The sequence below is a fragment of the Hyla sarda genome, chromosome 1 (assembly GCF_029499605.1).
Source record: "Hyla sarda isolate aHylSar1 chromosome 1, aHylSar1.hap1, whole genome shotgun sequence".
Classification (NCBI taxonomy): Eukaryota; Metazoa; Chordata; class Amphibia; order Anura; family Hylidae; genus Hyla; species Hyla sarda.
In genome coordinates this window covers 24,889,696-24,905,114 of record NC_079189.1, presented here as the reverse complement: position 1 = coordinate 24,905,114, position 15,419 = coordinate 24,889,696, and the positions used below count along the sequence as shown (strand labels likewise).

At 46.7% G+C, this 15,419-nt stretch overlaps 1 protein-coding gene across 5 annotated transcripts in view; it reads left to right on the top strand.

The window, feature by feature from the left end:
• The window catches only part of SLC4A11 (solute carrier family 4 member 11), a 188,920-nt gene that overhangs the window by 147,896 nt on the left and 25,605 nt on the right, over positions 1-15,419 (top strand). For all 5 annotated transcript variants that reach the window (XM_056553221.1, XM_056553243.1, XM_056553219.1 and 2 more), the window contains 3 exons: positions 1,811-1,924; positions 2,188-2,320; positions 9,133-9,206. In XM_056553221.1, the coding sequence (XP_056409196.1) occupies positions 1,811-1,924; positions 2,188-2,320; positions 9,133-9,206 (321 nt within the window). The remainder of the gene's footprint in view (positions 1-1,810; positions 1,925-2,187; positions 2,321-9,132; positions 9,207-15,419) is intronic.

The following is a 15,419-nucleotide window of genomic DNA, read 5'->3' as shown; positions in this document are numbered from 1 at the left end:
TTCTTCCCCGAAAGTACTGGTTTCTCCATCATTAAGGAACCCGGTCATACTCTGTTCCTTACTGGTCAAGAAATAATTGCACAAATATCTGGTCTTGTTGGGAGGTGGGTAGTACCAATGAGGATCTTGTTGAGTAATGTGTGCCCAATATGAACAGGATCTGCATATACTATTGAATAATTTCAATATACTATTATTTAGTTACATGTATTCTACTCCAGACACATCCAGAGCTGCATTTGGAATTCTTCTTGTTACCTGTTTTATCTCATTAAAGGGGTACTCCGGTGGAAAACTTATTTTTTTTCTTTTTAAATCAACTGGTGCCAGAAAGTTAAACAGATTTGTAAATTACTTCTATTAAAAAAATCTTAATCCTTCCAGTACTTATTAGCTGCTGAATACTACAGAGGAAATGGTTTTCTTTTTGGAACACAGAGCTCTCTGCTGACATCATGACCACAGTGCTCTCTGCTGACATCTCTCTTCATTTTAAGAACTGCCCAGTGTAGGAGAAAATCCCCATAGCAAACATATGCTGCTCTGGACAGTTCCTAAAATGGACAGAGATGTCAGCAGAGAGCACTGTGCTTGTGATTCAGCAGAGAGCTCTGTGTTCCAAAAGGAAAATAATTTCCTTTGTATATTATACAGACCCTAAAAAGCATCGGAAAGATTAAGATTTTTTAATTGAAGTGAACTGGTGAACTGGCACCAGTTGATTAAAAAAAAAAAAAAAAGTTTTCCATGGGAGTACCCCTTTAATGTCCTGCTTGTAATACAGTATCAGCCATCAGAATTGTGGATGCAGCTTTGGATGTGACTGTAGCATAAGACATAATGAAACTTTGTATCAGCACCAGTATTTTGCACAGTTTTATAGCTATATCTATAGATTATCTCTATGACAAGATCAGGCATTAGACTTTATTTGATGACTTTTATTGATATGTATGATGTATGGGTTATGTTATCCCCCATCCCGGTGTGTTTGCTATATGTTGCATGTGAGTTCTCAAAGAGTAACTATCATAAAAAAAATTAAAAAATTTTTTTTACATGTTGCCCAGATATGTCAAAAGTTTTTATCTTACCAGGTCACACTCCCTCACTGTCAATCAAATCCGACCTTTTTTCTACTTAAAGGGGTACTCCGCTGCTCAGCATTTGGAACAAACTCTTCTGAACACTGGAGCCTGCGCAGGGAGCTCACAACGTCATAGCCCTGCCCCCTCAATGCATGTCTATGGGAGGGGGCGTGACGGCAGTCACGCCCCCTCCCATAGACTTGCATTGAGGGGGCGGGGCTATGACATCACAAGCTCCCAGCGCCACCTCCAGCATTCGGAACAGTTTGTTCCAAACGCTGAGCAGCGGAGTACCCCTTTAAGTCAATGCAAAGAAAAGGTTGGGTCAGCCGGCCGGCCAATGGAGGGTATATATATTTTTTTATAATAGTAACACTTAACCACCCAGCAGCCATGTGCTGTTGTATACGGATCAGTATCCCTAGTGGTTAATGTCCTTAGCAGCCATATATTCTTGTATAAGGGTCGTTGTCCTAAGCGGAGGCAGAGATCGGCAGCAGCTATATACTGTTGTATATAGATCACTGCCCCCTAGTTCTGGGGGGGGGGGATTGCTGGAAGACCCCATCAAACTAACATTTATCTCTTGCGCTCATTGATGAACGGATTTGTTTGCTTGCGTTTTTTTTTTAAAGATTTCTCATAAGTTTTCATTAAACTCATTTTGGAAAATGTATTTACTTTTACCATGAACTCAACACCATCTCCGACTCTCGTTGCAGACGTACAGAAGACGATTGTTGGTCAGTGCATTGGGGGTGTGATTTACGCCCTCTTTTCGGGGCAACCTCTAGTGGTTTTATTGACAACAGCGCCATTGGCTTTATATATCAATGGTAGGTATGGACTGGTGTTGCTTGCAGCACCGTACACAGTTTTTTGTTATGACTGTCTCCTCCCACATGGCACTTTGCAATTGTAAATTCATGTTCTGTCAATGTTGAACTTGCCCAATGTTACTTATAGTTGTTTTCCATAGACTAGTGGTGACTGGGGGGGGGGGGGGTCCTTAGACTGCGATCTCCTGTATGACAATGAGTTACATAGAGTCCATATATACATTTGAGGGATTATAACCCCCATTCTCTCCTCCCTGCAGTTATCCGCGGAATCTGTGATGACTACAACCTGGACTTTAAAGCTTTCTATGCCTGGACGGGGCTGTGGAACAGCTGTTTCCTTGTCCTTTATTCTCTCTTCAATTGTAGCCTGCTCATGAAGCTCTTCAAGAGGTGAGACCATTTTTTTAATATTATTTCCAGAATTATTATTGGTATTTTAGTTCTTAATGACCCATTAAAGGAGTACTCCGCTGCTCAGCGTTAGGAAAAAACTGTTCCGAACGCTTGTGGCGGCGCTGGGAACTCGTGTTATCATAGCCCTGCCCCCTCATGACATCATGCCCCGCCCCCTCATGACATTACGCCACACCCCCTCAATGCAAGTCTACGGATGGGGGCATGACAGCCGTCAGCCCCGCCCCTTCATGAAGTCACGCCCCACCCACTCAATGCAAGTCTGTTGGAGAGGGCGTGACGGCCGTCACGCCCCCTCCCATAAACTTGCATTGAGGGGGCGGGGCGTGATATTAGGGGCGAGGCTATGACATCACGAGCTCCCGGCTCCAGCGGTCGGAACAGTTTGTTCCAAACGCGGAGCAGCGGAGTACCACTTTAACCCCTTAGCTAGTCATGACTTCAATTTTCTTCAGGGTTCAGTTAAGGGTGTATGGAGCGGGCTCCATCCGCTACATGATGTGCGATTAGGAGCTGAGCGCGCTTCATAACCGGTGGGTCCTGGTTGATATGAGCTAATGCTGGGATCATTAACATAATATTTACTAGATCAGACATTTCCGCACGCGGCAGCTTAAAGAAAAGGTTAATTTTATTTTGTTTTATTTACTTTTATTAAAGTTTTTTTTTTTTTTTATACTCTGCCATTTTGGCTAATCTGATCATGCCGCGGGTTATCAGATCAGCCATTGGAACAGCCGTATTGCCACAGATGCTATCAACATTGATCATGGCATCTGAGGAGTTAATGGCGGATGAAACATAAATTTAGGTGCACTCCTGTGGTAGAGGTAGACAGTAACTTATGACTAACCCTCAAAACTGATGTTAAAATTAAGACATTAGCCAGTATATCCTTGTATGAAGGACGTACCTGAGCCCGCACACCAACGCCAAGGTTTCTCAAATGGCACGGGACCAAACACTAAACCTACCTGTGCCATATGGGCAAAACCAGGGGCCAGTGGGCAATTACAGCAGCATTAGGGCCGACTCACAGCCTCCTCCCAGTTACCTCCAGTGTGGCTGAGCACACATACAATGGGAGGAGGGAGACAGGCCATGAGCCCCACCCAAGTTGGCTGATATGATGCCGGCCTCACAGCTGAACCTTAATGCTGCCTATAATAGTGATCAAATCTTATACTTGCATGTGTGTAAACTCCAAATCTAATGTGCCTTAATCACTATTATAGGCTGCATGTTGGTTCACTTGTGAGGCCGGCAACATATCAGCCAACTTGGGTGGGGCTTATAGCCTGTCTCCCTCCTCCCATTGTATGTGTGCTCAGCCACACTGTAGGTAACTGGGAGCAGGCTGTGAGTCGGCCCTAATGCTGCTGTAATTGCCCACTGGCCCCTGGTTTTGCCCATATGGTACAGGTAGGTTTAGTGTTAGGTACGGTGCCAAGAAACCTTGGCGTTGGTGTGCGGGCTCCGGTACGTCCTTCATATAAGGATATACTGGCTAATGTCTCAATTTTAACATCAGTGTTGAGGGATAGCCAATGTCATTGTCTACAGCTACCACAGTAGTGCACCTACATTTCTGTATTATTGTATTCTATATGTCACACATCCACACTGTCTATCTGGTGTAGGATGCCATTGTGGCACTTGTAGTCTGCTGCAGGCATCCCCCATTGTATGCGTTTTATGCCAGGGTTTTCCTTTAGCAACGGACTACAAGGGCAGGATCTGCTCCCCCAGCATAAATGCACAATGGGGTAGAGCATTTTCTGCCATTTGAAACCACTTTTTTTTCTTGTTGTACAAGTTAATGGCAGATATCAGCACGACCGCTGTTGTCCTCTAGAGATGAGCGAACTTACAGTAAATTCGATTCGTCACGAACTTCTCGGCTCGGCAGTTGATGACTTTTCCTGCATAAATTAGTTCAACTTTCAGGTGCTCCCGTGGGCTGGAAAAGGTGTATACAGTCCTAGGAGACTCTTTCCTAGGACTGTATCCACCTTTTCCAGCCCATCGGAGAACCTGAAGGCTGAACTAATTTACACAGGATCAGTCATCAACTGCCGAGCCGAGAAGTTCGTGACGAATCGAATTTACTGTAAGTTCGCTCATTACCCACGGTTTCCTGGCTCCTGATAGCAGCAGAGATCCGTGGTCTATGAATGCAGCTCTTTCACTCGCTTCATAGCCGTGACGGGACCCCTACGCCTTGTGTCCTCTAGGGGTTAAAGGGGTTATCCAGGGAAAAAACTTTTTTGTAAATTTCAACTGGCTCCAGAAAGTTAAATAGATTTGTAAATTACTTCTATTAAAAAAAATCTTAATCCTTTCAGTACTTATGAGCTGCTTAAGTTGAGTTGTTCTTTTCTGTCTAAGTGTTCTCTGATGACACCTGTCTCGGGAACTGTCCAGAGTAGAAGCAAATCCCCATAGCAAACCTCTTCTACTCTGTGCTGTTCCCGAGACAAGCAGAGATGTCAGCAGAGAGCACTGTTGCCAGACAGAAAACAACAACTCAACTTCAGCAGCTGATAATTATTGGAAGGTTTAAGATTTTTTAATAGAAGTAATTTACAAATCTGTTTAACTTTCTGGAGCCAGTTGATATATATACCGTATATACTCGAGTATAGGCCGAGTTTTTCAGCACGATTTTTCGTGCTGAAAACACCCCCCTCGGCTTATACTCGAGTGAACTCCCCCACCCGCAGTGGTCTTCAACCAGCGGACCTCCAGAGGTTTCAAAACTACAACTCCCAGCAAGCCCGGGCAGCCATCGGCTGTCCGGGCTTGCTGGGAGTTGTAGTTTTGAAACCTCCGGAGGTCCGCAGGTTGAAGACCACTGCGGCCTTCAACATCATCCAGCCCCCTCTCACCCCCTTTAGTTCTGAGTACTCACCTCCGCTCGGCGCTGGTCCGGTCCTGCAGGACTGTCCGGTGAGGAGGTGGTCCGGTGGGATACTGGTTCCGGGCTGCTATCTTCACCGGGGAGGCCTCTTCTAAGCGCTTCGGGCCCGGCCTCAGAATAGTCACGTTGCCGTGACAACGACGCATAGGTGCGTTCATTGCCAACGTACTCGTGCGTCATTGTCAAGGCAACGCCTCTATTCCGGGCCGGAAGCGCGGAGAAGAGGCGCCCCCGGTGAAGATAGCAGCCCGGACCACCTCCCCACCGGACCACCTCCTCACCGGACAGCCCTGCAGGACCGGACCAGCGCCGAGCGGAGGTGAGTACTCAGAACTAAAGGGGGGGTGAGAGGGGGCTGGATGATGTTGAAGGCCGCAGTGGTCTTCAACCTGCGGACCTCCGGAGGTTTCAAAACTACAACTCCCAGCAAGCCCGGACAGCCGATGGCTGCCCTGGCTTGCTGGGAGTTGTAGTTTTGAAACCTCTGGAGGTCCGCAGGTTGAAGACCACTGAGGGCGAATGATGAGAAGAGGATGATGAAGGGGGGGTGTGGGGATGATGAAGGGGGGGTGTGGGGATGATGAAGGGGGGTGGGGATGATGAAGGGGGGATGTGTGGGATGATAAGGGGATGATGAAGGGGGGATGTGCGGGATGATAAGGGGATGATGAAGGGGGGATGTGCGGGATGATAAGGGGATGATGAAGGGGGGATGTGCGGGATGATAAGGGGATGATGAAGGGGGGATGTGTGGGATGATAAGGGGATGATGAAGGGGGGATGTGTGGGATGTTGACAAGGGGATGATGATGAGGATGTTAATGACGGGTCTGGATGATGACAGGGGGGGGGGATGAGGTATTTCCCACCCTAGGCTTATACTCGAGTCAATAACTTTTCCTGGGATTTTGGGTTGAAATTAGGGGTCTCGGCTTATACTCGGGTCGGCTTATACTCGAGTATATACGGTATATATAAAAAAGTTTTTTTCCTGAAATACCCCTTTTAAGTACTGTTTTATGTATGTAAAAATCTATAATATCATGCGAACTGGAGAAGGGCTTCTCTGACTACATTGCTGAGACTTCAGTGCTGAGCCCTCATTCTATCATATATATATATACTGGTTGTCTTCAGAGATTCAGCAGAACTACATTTGTCAGATGACACTTTATGAGATGATTTTTGTTGTTTTTTAGATAGTTCCAAGCAGCTCGGCAGGGGAGACAACCAATCCCCGAGCAAAATGCAAGTAGACGAAAATAGCCAAGAGCCTGAATCAGCACATGATGCAATCTAAGCCTTTATTCCAGCATGGAGGCGCTGCTGCTGCTGCCAGAAGAGGCCATGCTGAGTCTGTTACCTTGGCTTTTTTTCATCTTCTTACATCATTCAGATTTCGCAGATCTGCATTTGTCACGCATGACAACTGTCCGTAATTTCCGGACATGCTTTGTGTCTTCTAAGACTGAAGGTCACCGTAACACTTTAGGGAAGACCCGTGTGAAGTTAGGTGATGAATTGGTGTATAGTCTTCTAAAAACTCCATTTTGATACAGGAATTTAAAGGAAAGCTCCTGTTCAGACCTGCGCCCCCCCCACTCTGTGCATAGAAAGAGCGGTATGGACCACCGCACAAAGCTGCGGCCAACACACCCCCTCCATGCAGCTCTATGGCAGAGCCGGAGATTGCAGAGTGCAGAGCTCCAGCACTCCCATAGAGCTGCATGAAGGGTGAGTGTCGGCCGCAGCTTCGTGCGGTGGTCAACACTCCCCTGACAGAAGGAGAGACGGATAGGAGATAAGTCATTAGAAATAGGAGTTCTCATTTAACAGCAGAATTATAAATGCAGCTCTGGTATATGAATGACACAGTGAGGTTATTTATGTACACAGTGACCCCACTGCAGAATAGTGAGTACAGCTCTTGATTATAATACAGGACATAACTCCGGATCAGTACAGGATAAGTAATGTAATGTATGTACACAGTGACCCCACTGCAGAATAGTGAGTACAGCTCTGGATTATAATACAGGACATAACTCCGGATCAGTACAGGATAAGTAATGTAATGTATGTACACAGTGACCCCACCAGCAGAATAGTGAGTATAGCTCCGGAGTATAATACAGGATATAACTCAGGATCAGTACAGGATAAGTAATGTAATGTATGTACACAGTGACCCCACCAGCAGAATAGTGAGTACAGCTCTGGAGTATAATACAGGATATAACTCAGGATCAGTACAGGATAAGTAATGTAATGTATGTACACAGTGACCCCACCAGCAGAATAGTGAGTACAGCTCTGGAGTATAATACAGGATATAACTCAGGATCAGTACAGGATAAGTAATGTAATGTATGTACACAGTGACCTCACCAGCAGAATAGTGAGTACAGCTCTGGAGTATAATAGAGGATATAACTCAGGATCAGTACAGGATAAGTAATGTATGTATACAGTGACCTCACCAGCAGAATAGTGAGTACAGCTCTGGAGTATAATACTGGATATAACTCAGGATCAGTACAGGATAAGTAATGTAATGTATGTACACAGTGACCTCACCAGCAGAATAGTGAGTACAGCTCTGGGGTATAATACAGGATATAACTCAGGATCAGTACAGGATAAGTAATGTATATACACAGTGACCCCACCAGCAGAATAGTGAGTACAGCTCTGGAGTATAATACAGGATATAACTCAGGATCAGTACAGGATAAGTAATGTTATGTATGTACACAATGACCTTACCAGCAGAATAGTGAGTGCAGCTCTGGAGTATAATACAGGATATAACTCAGGATCAGTACTGGATAAGTAATGTAATGTATGTACACAGTGACCTCACCAGCAGAATAGTGAGTACAGCTCTGGAGTATAATACAGGATATAACTCAGGATCAGTACAGGATAAGTAATGTAATGTATGTACACAGTGACCTCACCAGCAGAATAGTGAGTGCAGCTCTGGAGTATAATACAGGATATAACTCAGGATCAGTACAGGATAAGTAATGTAATGTATGTACACAGTGACCTCACCAGCAGAATAGTGAGTACAGCTCTGGAGTATAATAGAGGATATAACTCAGGATCAGTACAGGATAAGTAATGTATGTATACAGTGACCTCACCAGCAGAATAGTGAGTACAGCTCTGGAGTATAATACTGGATATAACTCAGGATCAGTACAGGATAAGTAATGTAATGTATGTACACAGTGACCTCACCAGCAGAATAGTGAGTACAGCTCTGGGGTATAATACAGGATATAACTCAGGATCAGTACAGGATAAGTAATGTATATACACAGTGACCCCACCAGCAGAATAGTGAGTACAGCTCTGGAGTATAATACAGGATATAACTCAGGATCAGTACAGGATAAGTAATGTTATGTATGTACACAATGACCTTACCAGCAGAATAGTGAGTGCAGCTCTGGAGTATAATACAGGATATAACTCAGGATCAGTACTGGATAAGTAATGTAATGTATGTACACAGTGACCTCACCAGCAGAATAGTGAGTACAGCTCTGGAGTATAATACAGGATATAACTCAGGATCAATATAGGATAAGTAATGTAATGTATGTACACAGTGACCTCACCAGCAGAATAGTGAGTACAGCTCTGGAGTATAATACAGGATATAACTCAGGATCAGTACAGGATAAGTAATGTAATGTATGTACACAGTGACCTCACCAGCAGAATAGTGAGTGCAGCTCTGGAGTATAATACAGGATATAACTCAGGATCAGTACAGGATAAGTAATCTAATATATGTACACAATGACCCCTAAAATGTAATACTTGATGTCATTTTTTTTTTTTCCCTCATTCTCAGGTCGACAGAAGAAATCATAGCACTTTTTATCTCCATAACATTTGTGCTTGATGCCCTGAAAGGGATCATCAAAAGTAAGTTGTGTGTCAGTCAGAATTTCTATCCACTCACGTCCTGGTTGTCATTGTATTGTATGGGATGTCCACATGTGAGAACAATCCGCTGACATGCTGAGCTATTATAAGGCACCTGGGGATCATCGCTGTGTAAATGTCGGGGTAAATGCCACTTGATCCCAGTGTCACATGTGACTTGGGTCCATGTAAAAATATCAGCGTGTTTTTCAGATTTTTTTACGAGGAGCCAACAGCTTATGGGATCTTATGACTGGGAAAGGGGACTCATTTACATTCATTCCTGTTAAATGCAAACAAAGGGAGCAGAACAAACATTGATCTTAGTCATCTCACCACCTGAGGATCTGCTGGAGGAGCTCGGACAAACCACATGCGTAGTAGGGTCAAATATGAAAAGAAGTCCAGCGCTTCAATTGTCCATAAAAGCGTTATGCTTTATTAATAATTCATTAGAAACAGGGAGGTATAGACTTCTCAAACAAGACAGGCTTGACGTGTTTTGGAGGGACGTGTTGCAAAACTACAACCCCCAGCATGCCCGGACAGCCAAAGGCTGTCCGGGCATGCTAGGGGTTGTAGTTTTGCAACAGCTGAAGGCACCCTGGTTGGGAAACACCATCTTACTTTTTTTTATTTCTTATCTCATTCAAAGATAAATTTTTATTGTAATAATAAAAGGAGAGGGGGGGGTACAAGAAAGAAAAAAAAAAGGGGGGGGGGGGTTTGAAGGGAAGGTACAAGAACAATAAAAGTAGCACTCATCACATTTATGGTTACTGAAAAGCACAGTAATAGTTCAGCCTTACATGATTCTTATGACTAAGACGTAACCCACCAAAACATGTCAAGCCTGTCTTGTTTGAGAAGTGTATACCTGTATACTGTGTCTTGATTGCAACAACTGGAGGCACACTGGTTGGAAAACACTGATGTAAGGGGTAACCCCTCCGAAACACGTCAAGCCTGTTTTTGAGTAGTGTATACCTCCGTTTCGAATGGATTTGCAATAAAGTATGAAGCTTTTATGGACTATTGTAGCGCTGGTTTCTTCTTAGTCTTCTAGTGGTCTAATAGTTCTCTCTCCTACCTCTGAGATGAAGAAGAATCCAGCGCTCCAATAGTTCATAAACATTTTATACTTAATAAAAAATCCATTGGTAACAGGAAGGTATTCACTTCTCAAAAACAGGCTTGACGTGTTTCGGAGGGGTTACCCCTTACATCAGTGTTTTCCAACCAGTGTGCCTCAAGTTGTTGCAAAACTACAACTCCTAGCATGCCTGGAAAGCCAAAGGCGGTCCCGGCATGTTAGTAGTTGTAGTTTTGCAACAGCTGGAGGCACACTGGTTGAGAAACACTGCCTTACCATGAAGCTTATGACTAAGGGGTAACCCACTGAAACACGTCAAGCCTGTCTTGATTGAGAAGTGTATAACTCAGTTTCTAATGTATTTGCTACAAAGTATAAAGCTTTTATGGACTACCATGAAGCTTATGACTAAGGGGTAACTCGCCAAAACACGTCAAGCCTGTCTTGACTGAGAAGTCTATACATCAGTTTCTAATGTATTTGCAACAAAGAATAAAGCTTTTATGGACTACCATGAAGCTTATGACTAAGGGGTAACCCACTGAAACACGTCAAGCCTGTCTTGATTAAGAAGTGTATACCTCAGTTTCTAATGTATTTGCAACAAAGTATAAAGCTTTTATTGACTATTGGCTCACTAGTTCTTCTTCATCTCCAAAGGTAGGAGAGAGAATTTTTAGGCCAATAGAAGAAGTTTTTAGTCTTTAGTGACCTCCGAGTTTTACAGTGCTTGTTCTTAGTCGAGGGTCCTCTGTGTGCACCTCTAGATTTAATTTGTTTTGTCATTGATTGCACATCTGATTATTAGGTGGAAGCATTGGATTCGGCTTCAAAGTGGTCCTCCTGAAATAACACTGCAGGTCAGATGTTTCCACATTAGTTAGCACATCTCGGCCTCGCCGTGCTGCTGGTTGTGGTGGGGGAGTGGAGGCAGCTGCAGGAAGCTGCACACATCTGGATCTATCCTGCATCAGAGGTCACCACACAAAAAATAGACTTTTCTTCACTAACACCTGTAAAGCTCCCGACAGCCATCCACAAAAAAATGCCTCGCTCTCACCAGTCTCCACCGAACGCTATCTGCCCTCATCGCATAAAGGAAACAACACTAGGAAATGTGCTGCTCCGAGCCTATTGTCTAATGCAGATGTGGATGACAGTGACCCCTCACATAGTCTACCTATGTCATAGTCATTGTCATCTTACACACCTCTGACCTACGTGTGCCAAACCATCAACGCATTTTACTCACGGCTTCCAAAATCTCCGTCACCCCTGTCATCGCTTTTTCCATCCATGGTTACAAAGTAGGTGTCACCTCTAAAGTGTTAACTTGGTCTTCATCAAATGTTATTTGCACTCATCACAATATAGGAAAAAACACAAGGAAACGCGCCACTTTGATCCCATTGTCTATTGCAGTTGTGGACAATAGTAGATTCCCCATATAGTTCTCCAATATCATAGCTAACCCTCATTTTACCCGTCCCAGGTTTTCGGTTATCAAACCATTATGAGCGCGTTTTAGTCACTGCATTCGATATAATGATCCCATTATGTTAACGCACTTTAGTCTGTCTTAGTATTGGTCATCCCAATATTAACCAATTAACCGCCCTGTTTTTTTTTTTTGTGGGACCAAACAACCTTGACAGTGGCATTTAAAGTGTAAGTACCCAGCCACAGCTATCACCACATGTCTACTATTGAAATCAGCTGGGGGTCGCTGGGTATGGAGCGGGCTGCTGAAATTGGCTGGGGGTCGCCGGGTATGGAGCGGGCTGCTGTAATCAACTGGGGGTCGCTGGGTATGGAGTGAGCTGCTGGAATCAGCTGGGGGTCGCTGGGTATGGAGCGGGCTGCTGGAATCAACTGGGGGTCGCTGGGTATGGAGTGAGCTGATGGAATCAACTGGGGGTCGCTGGGTATGGAGCGGGCTGCTGTAATCAGCTGGGGGTCGCTGGGTATGGAGCGGGCTGCTGAAATCAGCTGGGGGTCGCCGGGTATGGAGTGAGCTGCTGGAATCAGCTGGGGGTCGCTGGGTATGGAGTGAGCTGATGGAATCAGCTGGGGGTCGCTGGGTATGGAGCGGCCTGCTGAAATCAGCTGGAGGTCGCTGGGTATGCAGTGAGCTGCTGAAATCAGCTGGGGGTCGCCGGGTACGGAGCGGGCTGCTGAAATCAGCTGGGGGTCGCTGGGTATGGAGCGGGCTGCTGAAATCAGCTGGGGGTCGCTGGGTATGGAGCGGGCTGCTGGAATCAGCTGGGGGTCGCTGGGTATGGAGCAGGCTGCTGAAATCAGCTGGGGGTCGCTGGGTATGGAGCAGACTGCTGAAATCAGCTGGGGGTCGCCGGGTACGGAGCGGGCTGCTGGAATCAACTGGGGGTCGCTGGGTATGGAGTGAGCTGCTGAAATCAGCTGGGGGTCGCCGGGTACGGAGCGGGCTGCTGGAATCAACTGGGGGTCGCTGGGTATGGAGTGAGCTGATGGAATCAGCTGGGGGTCGCCGGGTATGGAGTGAGCTGCTGGAATCAACTGGGGGTCGCTGGGTATGGAGCGGGCTGCTGTAATCAGCTGGGGGTCGCTGGGTATGGAGCGGGCTGCTGAAATCAGCTGGGGGTCGCCGGGTATGGAGTGAGCTGCTGGAATCAGCTGGGGGTCGCTGGGTATGGAGTGAGCTGATGGAATCAGCTGGGGGTCGCTGGGTATGGAGCGGCCTGCTGAAATCAGCTGGGGGTCGCTGGGTATGCAGTGAGCTGCTGAAATCAGCTGGGGGTCGCCGGGTACGGAGCGGGCTGCTGAAATCAGCTGGGGGTCGCTGGGTATGGAGCGGGCTGCTGAAATCAGCTGGGGGTCGCTGGGTATGGAGCGGGCTGCTGGAATCAGCTGGGGGTCGCTGGGTATGGAGCAGGCTGCTGAAATCAGCTGGGGGTCACCGGGTATGGAGCAGGCTGCTGAAATCAGCTGGGGGTCGCTGGGTATGGAGCGGGCTGCTGTAATCAGCTGGGGGTCGCTGGGTATGGAGCGGGCTGCTGAAATCAGCTGGGGGTCGCTGGGTATGGAGCGGGCTGCTGGAATCAGCTGGGGGTCGCTGGGTATGGAGCGGGCTGCTGAAATCAGCTGGGGGTCGCTGGGTATGGAGCAGACTGCTGAAATCAGCTGGGGGTCGCTGGGTATGGAGCAGGCTGCTGAAATCAGCTGGGGGTCGCTGGGTATGGAGCGGGCTGCTGAAATCAGCTGGGAGTTGCCGGGTATGGAGTGAGCTGCTGGAATCAGCTGGGGGTCGCTGGGTATGGAGCAGGCTGCTGAAATCAGCTGGGGGTCACCGGGTATGGAGCGGATTTTTTGCAGAAAAAAAAAAAACAGGAAAAGACTTTTTTGTTATGGCTTCAAAATGACCAAAAATGTTAAAGATCACCTGTCATCAACAAAAACTTTTAATATGTTGTTCCTAATCATTAATGAAGACATATTGTAATATATCTTCATATAAAAAAATAATATTTATACCAGTTTTTTCATTTTATACTTTTGGCCACTCTATGCCTGATCTGCAGGCAGCATCCTATGCTTTGCATAGTAAGTGTACAGCTTTTAGGACTAATGCTGAAAGGGCTCTGGTCCTTCCACAGGAAGTTCAGTGCCTGTCAATCATGCATGAGCATCACTGTGAGCTAGAAGCCTGCACGTGCCTCTCAGAGCCCAGTCACCTCCCCCTCCCCTCAGCACCTGTTATCTTATACATTGTATCCTCTCACTGCACTCCCTGCTCTGTGGTGTCATCTTACTTCTGTCACTGTAATAGCTCCTTCCCGTGGTTCTTCTCCCCGCCCCTCGCATTATATTTGTCCAGCCATCAGCATTGACTTTTTAGTGCAACACTGATGGTCTGAGGAGATAGTGTGACACTACTTTTGTTGGCTCTGATCGAGCTCTTATTTTTCTAAATGCAAGTCCTCTTTATGGGGCTAATGAACACCCCATGAAAAAGCGGAAACCAGCCCATGCAGTTCGTCCCCCCCCTTGCAGCCCGAGGAAACCTGCGTTATACACAACACACTAATATAACTCAGCCCTGGTTGGGATACACTGGCATACACACACAAGGGACTACAACTCCCAGCATGTGTCATTCAGGAGTCTTCAGTCTGTGGTATAACACCAGCATACTGCCTCTGTAGTCTCCTGGGAGTTGTAGTTCACCACACCTCTACAGGTCATACACCAGTGTTTCCCAACCAGGGTGCCTCCAGGTGTTTCAAAACTACAACTCCCAGCGTTCCCTGGTTGGGAAACACTAGCATACACACACACTCACCTAACAGGGACTACAACTCCCAGCATACACACACACACCTAACAGGGACTACAACTCCCAGCATACACACACCTAACAGGGACTACAACTCCCAGCATACACACACACCTAACAGGGACTACAACTCCCAGCATACAGACACACACACACACCTAACAGGGACTACAACTCCCAGCATACACACACATAACATGGACTACAACTCCCAGCATACACACACACACCAGGGACCCCCCTTCCTCCTCACATAGAAATCATCCCCAGGTACATATTTATTCCCAGTCCGTGTACAGTAACCACAGTCAGAGCTCAGGCAGGGGAGATGAGGAACAGAGCTCAGGCTTCTAGACCAGCTCTAGCCGTGCTCCTCTCTCCCCCTGCTCTGGCTTTCCATGGAGATCTGGAGATGAGGGAGGGGGCGTGTACTTCTCCCCGTGGAGATCTGCGTCCTCAGCTCGGGGAGATAAGGGAGGAGGAGTGTACCTCCTCACTCCCCTTGCTCTGCCCTCCCCCAGCTCTAGCTTTGGAAATCTTAGGAGAGCTGGGGGAGGAGCGGCCACAAGAATTGACAGGGGCGCAAAAATCCACCTCACACCGGCCCTCCCCTGTACTTCACCTGTATGCGCGCTCCAGAAAGGGAGCGCAGCATACAGGAAGAAGGGCGGATGCTGGCACGGTCAGGCTTCTGATGACGCTGCGCCTGCCGGGCCACGCCCACTTCCTGCCCTCGTACACTGCTCAACACTGAGCTACCGAAGATGCTATGAAAAAGGTATTTACATGGGGTTTTAAACAAAAATAA